General features: G+C 44.2%; 1 protein-coding gene across 1 annotated transcript in view; it reads right to left on the reverse strand.

The window, feature by feature from the left end:
* Positions 1 to 822: 822 nt before the first annotated feature.
* TAF3 (TATA-box binding protein associated factor 3) overlaps positions 823 to 11,852 on the reverse strand; it is a 171,658-nt gene continuing 160,628 nt past the window's right edge. The window contains exons 5-7 of the mRNA XM_032881625.1: positions 6,647 to 6,902; positions 3,583 to 3,689; positions 823 to 2,818 (exon numbers count right to left, since the gene is read on the reverse strand). Of these exons, the coding sequence (XP_032737516.1) occupies positions 2,704 to 2,818; positions 3,583 to 3,689; positions 6,647 to 6,902 (478 nt within the window). The 3' untranslated portion in view covers positions 823 to 2,703. The remainder of the gene's footprint in view (positions 2,819 to 3,582; positions 3,690 to 6,646; positions 6,903 to 11,852) is intronic.

Consider the following 11,852-nt stretch of genomic DNA (forward strand, 5'->3'; position numbering starts at 1 on the left):
CCCCTGCCGCCCCCTGCCCCTGGGCCCAGTTCTATTCTCCTCTGTCCACAGTCAGAACCTGCTTTCTTCTTAACAGCTCGAGTCCCCTAAAGCTTCTTTCCGGATTCCATCAACTTTCCCAACGGGTGTTCCTCTGCCCTCTCATCCGGTACCGGCCTCCTCTTTGCCCATTTTGTTTGGCTTCATCTAGCAAAGCAGATCCCATCCGCTCACTCTTGCTGTCTGTGCTCTAAGCTCCACGTCTGTTGTCCTTCATATGACCCGATGGAGAAGCGCGATGCCCAGCCTTCTCACTGGGCTCTGGACCACAGGTGTTTTCTTCTCGAAGGCAACCCCCGTATAGTTGGGGCACTTCCCTCGGCTGGTACGTGGACGGCAGTCCGGCGGAGACTGAGACCACCAGGCCAAGTCACACAGGCCATGGGGCGGACAGAAGATGGTAACGGCTTTGGGTTTCGAGTGACCTGGACTGGATTCAACTCACTGACCTCGAGGTGAAAGGCTCTGTATTCCATTACTAATCCCTTGAGCTATCCAGCCCCCTGAAAATGATTCTTTGGTTTTATTATTGCAAAGGCCATTTATAAAATCATGAACTGGATTTAGGAAAGCAACCATGAAATAGCATGGGACAAGTGATTGAAATTCCTTCAATGTATTATGGGCTGAAGTCTCCCGACAGTAGGATTGGGGGGAAAGTATACAAGCCACCTCCGTTCTGATTTCAGTAGTGTGACCGGCTCACTTAAACGTGGAAACTTTAGATCCACTGACCGTGCCTCAGGGAACTAAATCCTAAGTAAAGAAAATGGAAAAGCAAACTATGAAATAGCCAATAATCTTTATTTTGCACTTCCCCACCCCCCATCCCTCTCCAAAAAGCACTAATGGGTATATCTGTGCATGTGAAAATACTGTATAAAGTATTTAGGATGATCTCAAAGAATTAAACAAAACAAAACAAAAACCACATAGCTCAACATAGATGCTTCGTTTCTTTGTAGGGACAGAAACATTTTGGCTTCTAGAACAAGGAGGGCAGTGAAATACTGCACCCTGAAAAGGTCGGCTCCGTTTCCACTGATTTGCAATTTAACATTCATGGCAGAAAACCTCATTTCTCTAACCACATAATAAGTTTTAAAATATGACTAATTCATACACTAATATCAATTTACTTGGCATTAAAAAAATTCACAATTTCTATTAATATTATTTGTATTAGGTTCAAAGCCCATATTCTAGCATTCAAGATATCCATTACACTGGCCCAAATTGGGATTATTTCAAAATCAAGTAAAAGTCCATATTTATTCCAAAGTTGCTAAAATATGCTAATAAAGTTAAATTTGATGTTTTACATTAAAAATAAAATATTTGGTTTATCTCTCAGACATCTATAACATATAATAAATAGTGGGCAGTATAGTAATATAATAAAGTTTTGTGATACCCTGAAATTTGATGAGTTTTCTTTAAAAAAAATTCATAATATACTTCATTTCAGCCTTAAACCACAATCTCAATGAACAGATTTGCAGAAATAAAACAATATAAACACAAAATGCTACAGTATATATGTTTTTTCATTTTTTGTTTTTGTTTTTTTGGTTTTTTGTTTTTGTTTTTTTTTTTTACTTTTGGGGAATCTACATGTCCGTTTAGTAAAAGTTAAGTCAAAGAAACTTAAGAGATAACAAAACAATTTCAAATCATAAAGTACAGACTTAAATTGTCTTGTTGTCCTTCCGACTGCGAGGGCCCTCTCCCCCACGGCATCCGGGTCCCAGCGCGGGCTCAACTCTAGGTAGGTTACTTGGAACTATGGCTCTGCTTCTAGCCTTCTTCGCATATGTACAGCAGTTAATTACAGATGTGGCTGAAATCACCGTGGATTTCAGAGAAAGCCAGAATTAAACACGATAAAAATTTAAAAAATAACTACTTCATAAATATTTATTATTTACATGAGGGGAGATCTTCTAGTCGGGGACAGGGGGTTTTATACAAGTTGATGACATGTAGAAGCCGTGGGAGGAGCGCCACGATCAGGTGCCACGGACGTAGAAACCACGTGCGAGTCAACAAAAATAATCTGCGCCAAAGCAAACAGGACATGATAGAAACCTTTTTCTTAAAAAATAGAAGGTATTTCACAAAAGCCTGAACATTTTACATGTTAGTACTAAAAACGGGGGTGGGGGTGGGGAAGCTTCATATATTTTCATCACAAAAATATTTACCGGTACTCCCAGTGGAGTTTCTTTTCTGTCATTGTGATTATCTTACTAGAGAGGGGGGGACGGGCTGCAGACTGTACAGACCAGCGGCGTCCGGGAGTGACAGTCGAGGCGGCTGACACATTGTCTTCTCAGCTAACACCTTAGCGAAAAGGCCCTGGAGAGAATAAACAAAATCAGAAGGGAAGATGACGGTCTGTTTATTAATAATACTTGTCACTGGTCATAGAAAAGCGGGGGCGTGGCAGTCCTGAGCCACGGCTCGCCTGGAGTCCGTCTACTGTCACGCGGCCTGGGCCGCCCAGGCCGGTCTGTCGCGGGGCCCGGTCCAGGGTGGACAGTGTGTTCTCGTCCTCGGGCTTCTGAGACCCGCTCTCTGCGGGAATGTGGGGCGCACGCGGGATGCCGGGCCGGCCCCAACTCCCCTCCGACTCGGTGCTGCTCGTCCCCGCCGCGGGACACGTCAGTGTGCCCGGTGCTTTCTCTTTTTGTGCTTCTTATCCTTCTTCTTGTTGGCACACTTGGGGCAGAACCACTGCATTTCCTCTGGCGGGGCGGCCATTATTCCGACACAGGGCCTACGCAGGCAGGGGGAGAAAAGATTTTGGATCAACCGGCTTTATGTATATATTCTTTCCCTATATGAGTCAGTAATTTTAATTAAGTAATTTCTAGGCCGGTGGCCCATTTAGTGGCGTCTGGGCTGGGGAGCTCCAGTGCAGGCAGTGCTGCTGCTGGGCGCGTGGGTTACCGGGTCGCAGGGGGCCCTTGTGGAGGCGCTGCTGGGGTTTGGCAGTCACTCGTCCTTTCAGCCAAAACGGGCTAGTTCTTCCGAGCAGTGGCCTGGTTTTTATCTTAGAGGTGTCCTATATCGTGCAACTGAGTAGATTTCAATCTTTTTATATCTGATGTTTAAAGTATAACACGAGGAGATTATCTGCGTAAACAGTGATTCTTCAGTTTGGGGGCACGGTGGGGAAAGGCATGAAGAGCAGACCAGCCATCTCGTCCCGCACCTCGCCAAGCATCTACCAAGGGGTTCCCTCCATGTTACTGTCCAGTGTTGCAGCATAGAAAATTACTGGAAAAAAAGGAAAGGGAAGCCCTATGGTTTGGGCTACGCAAAATATTTGGAATTTAGGCTGAAGAACAACAGTCCAAAGGTTCTTGGTTTTAGCCTTAACATTAATCCCACGTTAATCTTACTGTGATCCTGCTCCCCGCACTGCTCCTAGGACAGTAGTGGAACTGTGAGCATGACCAGGACGGACGGCGGTCACCGCTGTGCCCTGAAGAGCACCCCCCCCCCACCCCGGCGGCCGGCCCCGCCCACAGTGCTTACCAGTGATACCAGTCATCACAGTCGTCACAGCCGATCATGGGACTCCCATCGTCCGGCTTGTTGCATCCAGGGCAGATCCAGATCTGATTCCCCCACTCATCTCGGATCTGAGGTTTTTAGATGGGGGAGCGGGCAGCAGGGGGTGGGGAAGGAGGAGGCAAAAACAGAGATGGAATGGGAAAGAAAAAACCAAAAAGAGGACAGGGTAAGAATGATTACTTTATCACTTTATCCCGTGAACCTCAAAAACAAACAAGTTAAACTAAAAAGAGAGCCAGCGGTTTTAACAATTTACTGAAGTCATGATCGCCATCATCACTACCCCAGGACCTGTGAAAAAGAGAGTCACTAAGCACTCAGTGAGAAGATATTTCTGATGAATCTTTTCAACTCTCTTTTGTAAGTCATAAAAACACAGCATTTTAGAACAAGTTCTATGAACTATATGACCTGCAGCCACTTTGATCTGAAAACCACTGTAAGCACGTAGGTCGGTACCGATTCGGGTCATCATGGCAGCGGCAGCTGGTGTGTCGGCAGCCACGGAGCTCGGCCACAGGCAGCCTCCTCGGTCACATCCACAGGCATGGCATTAATGTATGCAGCCCAGTGTGCGTGTATCACCTTATTACTTATTAGCCAAGCCCTTCTCCTGAACTGGCTGATAAGATCAAGGATATGAAAGAGCTGTTACTAAGTAACTTTCCATTCCCTTTATGACATTTTCAACTAAAGCACAATCAACTAAAGGGCAAATAAAATAAGGGGCACAGACAACCAACGAGCTACCCATTTTCACATCATTTGCTATGGATGTGCTGTGCTCTGGGGTTTGCTTTCCTTAACTCAGCAGCTCCTAGCAAGAAGCATCCCAAATTAGGTCGCTTCCTCAAATCCCACATTAATAAAACCAATTTGGAAGAAACGAATCTATGACGGACCTTCCAAAAACAGCAACGACTATGAGCTGATTTTCAAAGTTTCTACAGTAACAAGGCAAAGAGTCTCATTCAGTTTATTTGGCAAGGAACAGTCGGTTTATATGCTTTCAAACACGACACTGAGTAGATGCTCAGAAAAGAACGGCTCTGTGTGTGAGGGCGCACTGCGGACACAGATGCTTCACATATGAAAGCCTCCCAAAGAAACCGGGGCCGCTACAGCTCTGAGTTAGCCGCCTCTATGTCTAAGGGCAGAGGACCACCGGTTCCCAGGTGCCAGCCGTCCAGGTGTAGGACGGGTCCAGCGTCCTGTGCCCTGAAGTGGCCATGCATGGCCAGCTGGGCTGCTGGGTGACCTCCCTTGAAATGAGAAGGCCGTGACTCTGTTGCTACATGAGAAACTGGCCCAGCATCCTTAATAACTAACATCCAGCCAGTGTACTGAGTTCTTTCCAACATCTTACTTTGTTTACTCATCGTGAAACAACCCTTGGATAGGGGACGAATGGGGAAACTGGAGCTCGGGGAACGTAATGACAACAGCAAAGTCCCACTATTAGGCAGTGACATTTTTGCTTGATAGCCCATGTTTTCCCCCAAATCACACATTTTGGTCTCTGTCTACAAAATGTCTCTGAGAAGATACAAGTTTTCCATCCATGCTGCCTACGCCAATGGATCCATCTCCAGGGAGTTAGCCCCCAAATCCACTGGAGAATCAGAAATTTTAGGTAGAACACACTGTATTGATCAGCTAGTCTAACATGAACCCCCTCATTACAGATGAAGCAATGGAGGGAGAAAAGGTAAACTATAAACTCTTTCCTGATCGATCAACCCGTCTTGCAGTGATGTGACCTCAGTTTTAACACCTAGAACAACTGGTCTTTGAATGGGCCAATTTGATGAGTACACCTTTTTTTTTGAGGGAGAGAGTGTGCATGAGCAGAGAGGGACAGAGGGAGAGAGAATCTTAAGCAGTCTCCACATCCAGTGCAGAGCCCAAAGCGGGGCATGATCTCACCACCCTGAGACCACGACCTGAGCTGAAATCAAAGTCAAATCTTAACTGACTGAGTCACCCAGGAGCCCCAATGATCACCAATTTTATCGTATCTTCTAATTTTGTCTTGAATTGCCAATTTAATATTTTTCTGTTAATGTTTCATGTCTTTATATCCTCTCTCAATACTTTGGAGATTTTCTTCTTATCCTTTATATCATCATAGTGCCTCAAATGTATAATGATTTATTGACACTTCCTTCTAAAATGCCTTAAAGAGATATGATATTTACCTGATTTATAACCACCACCTGAGTCCTACCTTCCAATCCTATCTATTCAGATAGGCCTGTGCCACCCGGAAGCTGACCACGGTTTACACATTTGGTGGTCCCAGCAGTATCGCACAAAGAGTGCCTCTATGTGCCTAAAATCTCTCCATTGTGTGTCTGTCACCCCACAGTGCCCAAGGGACCTATTTATAAAAACGTGTCATTACTATATTGACTTCAGGGTTTGACTAAGCCCTGATACTGCTCGGTATGGGGAAAACACCTAAAAACAGTCCCGTGACAACAGCGTGAATTCATTCAACAAGCCGAGCTTGACCATCTGCAGACGTGCTTCTGCACTCAAGCTCGTTTCCATTCCATGCGAGCGCTGGTATATTCCAAACCTTTGCCAATGAAATACCGTAATTAGCGATGTTACCCAGAAATAGCATCTGGCCCATAACATCTGTGCTCATGATGTAACTTACACTCTGAAGTGAATAATTTAATTGCTTGATCAAGAAATTCAATGTGGGATTTAAATATCACCATTCATCCCTATATTTCTGCACTGACGTTGTTGTATATATGTATAAAACAATGTAAACTAAAGAAAAACAATGCTTTGATATTATTTATGGAGACTAAATCTGCAAACACCTTATATAATACTCTACGGCCCAAAGCTTGAAAATGCAGGGGAAAGTAACTTTTTGGTCATAAAGAATCTCCTCCGAAATCCCGTAATGACACATGACACGGCTTCTTAGCTGAGAACATGCTCATGGTGGAAGAGTGAGGTCCTAGGGGCTCTTCCTCAACTGCTCCAGAAAGAAAAGGCAGCGTACCACGTAAGTGCTGACGGTCTCCGTGACCACACTTCGGACCGGCGCTTTGGATGTTCCGGCTCCCGAGACGGCTGGGGATGGGGCTGGCATCAGAGCGGGGGCCACAGCGGACTGCGTGAGGAGCGGTGAAGGCAGCGGCGCGGGGGCGACATGCATGGGGACAGGGGTGGGGGCTGCGGCGGGTGGCGGGGTCTTGGGTCGACTCAGCGAAGGGGCTGGCTTAGCTTCAGGGGCTGGGACCACTTTGCTGATGACACTGTCGACAAGAGAGAGAAAAGGAGAAGTCACAATGGGCTAGTGGAACCAAACCAGGCCTTTAGAACAATATCACAAGTAACTCTCTTCTTTGAGGAACAAAACATTCTTCCGTGTGAGTGTCCGGGGACAGCTATAGAGCTGGGGTGCAAGGTGCCCCCCATTCCCCTCTCAATTTGGTCAGAGTCAGGTTTGCAGGGAAGGGTTAGTAGCAGGAGTGAGGGGCGCGACCCTGGGAGGGCTCCCTTCCTGCCCTTTCTGGCTGGCGCGTTTCTGTGTATCCCCAGATACTAGACTTGCACGGTTGCAGACTCAGCACAAACCCTAGATCTGGCACAGGCTAGCCCCGTGAGCCTGGGGGAAGTCATTTCAAAATACTGTGCCTGAGCATCTGTACCAAGGTGGGTACCATCCTGGGCACTTGGCATATATCCCCTCAACCAGTCCTCCCAACAACTTCGAAGAAGTTACCGCGATCCCATTTCACAGACAAGGGAACAGGATTAGAGAAAGCAATGGGGGTACGTGGGTAGCAGCCTTTGAATCAAAGTCTGTTCGATTCCAAATTCTTTCTTCATTTTTTAAAAAAGAGTCCTTATTTGAAAGAAGAAAAGTTACATATTAATTTCAAGCAGAGAGATGACAGCATCACAGAGAGCTTAGAAAAGAGAGATACACAGACGTGTGCCTTCGCCACAATGGCTTCTGATCTCCCTTCCTCCCCTGCAAGGAACCAATGTCCTCAAGCCGGCAAGGATGCTTTTTTGTAGATACCCGCAAACAATATGTACTGTACCACTGTCTTTTGTTTTCCAACCATATAAATAGAATATTGTACTATATTTATTCCTTGCAACTAGCTTTTCCTAGTTTTTTTTTTTTTAATTGAGATACAGTTGACATATAACCTTGTGTAAGTTTGAGGTGTGCGCTGTGCTAGTTTGAGACATTTGATACAAATTGCGGTGATTATAGTATTGTAATAATGTGATTCTTATAGTAGGTTCAGCAAATGCCTTTATCAGGTCATCTCATTACTTCTTTTCTGTATTGTGAACACTTAAGATCTAGCTTCTTTACAACTTGGAAGTTTATAATGCAGTAATGTTGACTATAATCTCTATGTTCTGCATTCGAGCTCCAGAATTTACTTATTTACCTACCAGTGGCCCACTTAGTTTTACGTGTCTTGATTTATCCATGTTGATGCATATAGATCTGTATCATTAACCTTTATTGTTATATAGTATTCGTGGTATGAATAAGTCAAAAGCTTTGTGCCCACTGCCCTGCTGAGGGTAAAACAGACTATCTTATAAATGTAACATCCTGATTGGAAACATGTTCAAGAATTTCCCCACCCTATACAGTCCCACAAATTAAGCTGCTGGGTCCCAGGATGTGCACGCTCTCATCTTTACCAGGAATCCCAAGCTGGTCCCTATACTGACTGACCAACCAACCTCTTCTTTCTACTATCCCACACTCAACTTTCCAAGCCCTGCTTTGCTGATCAAGAAAGTACAATACAGACAACTGCCTCTGAGGGTTAGTGAGAGCATGGACAGAGAGAAACATGCCCCAAACCATCAAATGTAAAGTGTGAACAGCAGCATCATACTGACGGCGGTCACTCGGGATGACAGCTGCCGTCACCATTGCCAGCCCGTACGCTTCTATCTTCTCAAAGTCTCTGTTTAGAAAGCACCTCCACTAAAAAGCACTGATTCTTCACTACTCTTAGTAGAAGTTTTGTTTTTTTTAATGAATGACTAGATATTTTAGACTGATGTCAATTTTATTTTATTATTTTTAAGATCTTATTTATTATTATTTTTTAAGATTTTATTTATTTATTTGGCAGACAGAGATCACAAGTAGGCAGAGAGGCAGGCAGAGAAAGAGAGGAGGAAGCAGGCTCCCCGCGGAGCAGAGAGCCCGATGCGGGGCTCGATCTCAGGACCCTGGGATCATGACCTGAGCCGAAGGCAGAGGCTTTAACACGCTGAGCCACCCAGGCGCCCCAAGATCTTATTTATTTGATTGAGAGAGCACGCACAAGCAGGGGGAGCAGCAGGTAGAGGTAGAGGGAGACGCAGACTCCTGCTGAGCAAGGAGCCTGATGTGGGGCTTGATCCTAGGACCCTGAGATCGTGACCTGAGCCAAAGGGAGATGGTTAACCGACTGAGCCACCCAGGCACCCCTTGTTAGAAGTTTATAAAACATTAAATTATTTTAAAAATTCTATGATGTAAACAAATAATTAATACCATCTAATTGCATTCCATTTGTCTCATGCAAGTGTGACCGCCCTCTTAACTTGAATGAAGACAAAGACGGAGAACATTTAAGATAGGCTGTGCAGAAGACACTCAGTACCGCTTGGTACAACTAACAATGAGTAGTTACTGAACACTTACTAAGTACCCAACTGTTCTCAGCACTGGAGAGCCAACTGCATGACAGGCACCGTGCGAAATGCTTATTACTTGCCTTACTCAGTTGATCCTCACAACAACCAAATGCGGTTAAAAACTCTGACTCTTGGGGCGCTGGGGTGGCCCAGCAGGTTAAGCCTCTGCTTTTGGCTCAGGTCATGATCTCAGGGTCTTGAGATTGAGCCTGACATTGGGCTCCGCTCAGCAGGGAGCCTGCTTCTCCCTCTCCGTCTGCCTGCCTGTCTGTCTACTTGTGATCTCTCTCTCTCTGTCAAATAAATAAATAAAATCTTTAAAAACAACAACAACTCTGACTGTTGTCCTTTCACGAACCAAGGCCCACAGAGATTATGAACCCTGTACAAATTCATAGACTACTGTGAGGCGGAGCCAGGATTTAAACCCCGGCAGTCTGATTTCAGAACCTGTGATCCTAACAACATACTATGCTTTCTCTCTCACTGCTTACTGAGTGCGTTTTGCCTTACACATAAGGTGGGAGTTCAAAGACCTCACTCTGGGCATATTTATATCCACAGAGCAAGCACTCCTTATTTTTATGGCTAGACTAAAATGATACACACTATTTTTGGAGGCAATTTCCCATAATGGTTTGAAATACAGGTGCTGGAACTAAAACTAAGGAAAAGTAAGAACCCAGAGAGGTAAGCAGAACACAGATGTTTCTCCCCCAGGGCGTGTGTGCATACTACAATTCTGATCTTTGGTTTTGATAAAGAGGACAGGTTTCAAAGCCCAGGACTGCCAAAGTGGAAAGTCTAACAGAACTCCCATCTCACATTAAAAACTCCCAGCGGGCTACAATGATTAAGTAAGAATGAATCAGAGCCTTCTGAATTCTTAGCTCTGTTGGTCTGGGACACTGTATTTAAAGTGCTCTGGACATGCAATGTGCCTTGGTACCCACACTAAACACTGAGAGGAAGTAACTTAACATCTAGGCCTTGTATTATTATTATTTTTAAAGATTTTATGTATTTATTTGACAAAGAGAGAGAGCACAAGTAGGGGGAGCAGCAGACGGAGGGAGAGGGAGAAGCAGGCTCCTTGCCAAGCAGGGAGCCTGATGAGGGGCTCGATCCCAGTACCCTGGGATCATGACCTGAGCTGAAGGCAGATGCTTAGCTGACTGAGCCACCCAGGTGCCCCTAGGCTTTATATTATTAATGCAGACAGTTACTAAGAAAAAAAAAAAAAAAAAAAAAAAAGGAGCACATAATCAAAGAAAACCAAACATAAGAGATAGCATCAGGGACAACCAGAAGATAAAAGACAGAATAAAGGGACCCAAAAAGACTACAGAGACTAGAATTATCAACTATATAGCAACTCTGCCTACAACATTAAAAAAAAAAAAAAGGCGAAGCATGACATTACCTGCAGGTAATAGAAAGTTATAAAGAGTGATCTAGCAGATTTGAAAAGAAATGAACTGACCTAGAAATGAAAAATATAGTAACAAATTTACTCTCAGCAGAATGAGAGAACTAAAAACTCAATAAGCAGACAGAAGAAATGATCTAGAATATAGCTTGGAGGGGCAAGGAGAGAATACAATCAATTATGACATGTTTAATAATTAGTACACGTTTAATCATAATTCTAGAGAAAGAACGGGGCAGACGCAAAATTGTAACAAGAGTATCTGAGGATTTTTACGGACCTGATGGCAGATACCAATCCACAGACTTAAGCAAGCCAACAAGTCCCAGGCAAGATAAAGAAAGAGAGATCTGCACCTAGACACAACAGAGTGAAACTACAAAACATCATTAAGAGTAAAGTCTGAAAAGCAGTGAGAATGGAAAAAGAACATTACTTTCAAAGAAACAGATGGCGGTTGACTTCTCCGCAGCAACAATGAAACTGGAAGACCGTGGAATAACATCTTCAATGTGTTGAGGAAAAAATGCATTTGTCTTTGAAAACATCTCTCAGGAATAAGATGAAATAAAGACATTTTCAGGCAAGCAAAATCTAAGGACTTGCCAACAGTGGGTCTTTACTAAAGGAAATTCTAAACTAGCGATTCTCCGATATTTTGGTCTTAGGGACCACTTTACATTCTTAAAAATGACTGAAAAACCCAAAGAACTTGCGCTTATGTGCACTGTATCTGTCAATATTTGCCATATTAAAAATCAAAACTGAGAATTTTAAAAAAATTAGTGATTCATTCATTCATTCATTTATTTATTTTAAGATTTTATTTATTTATCTGACAGATAAGTAGGCAGATAAGTAGGCAGAGAGGCAGGCAGAGAGAGAGGGGGAAGCAGGCTCCCCGCTGAGCAGAGAGCCCGATGCGGGGCTCGATCCCAGGACCCTGGGATCATGACCTGAGCCGAAGGCAGAGGCTTAACCCACTGAGCCACCCAGGCACCCCTTTGTAATTCATTTAAAAGAAAGAATAACAAACCCATTACATGTTAACAGATAACATTTTTTACAAAAACAATTTGGGAGAAGACTAACACTAGGCTTTATACTT

The sequence above is a fragment of the Lontra canadensis genome, unplaced genomic scaffold (genome assembly GCF_010015895.1).
Source record: "Lontra canadensis isolate GAN:19392208 unplaced genomic scaffold, GSC_riverotter_1.0 scaffold76, whole genome shotgun sequence".
Taxonomy (NCBI): domain Eukaryota; kingdom Metazoa; phylum Chordata; class Mammalia; order Carnivora; family Mustelidae; genus Lontra; species Lontra canadensis.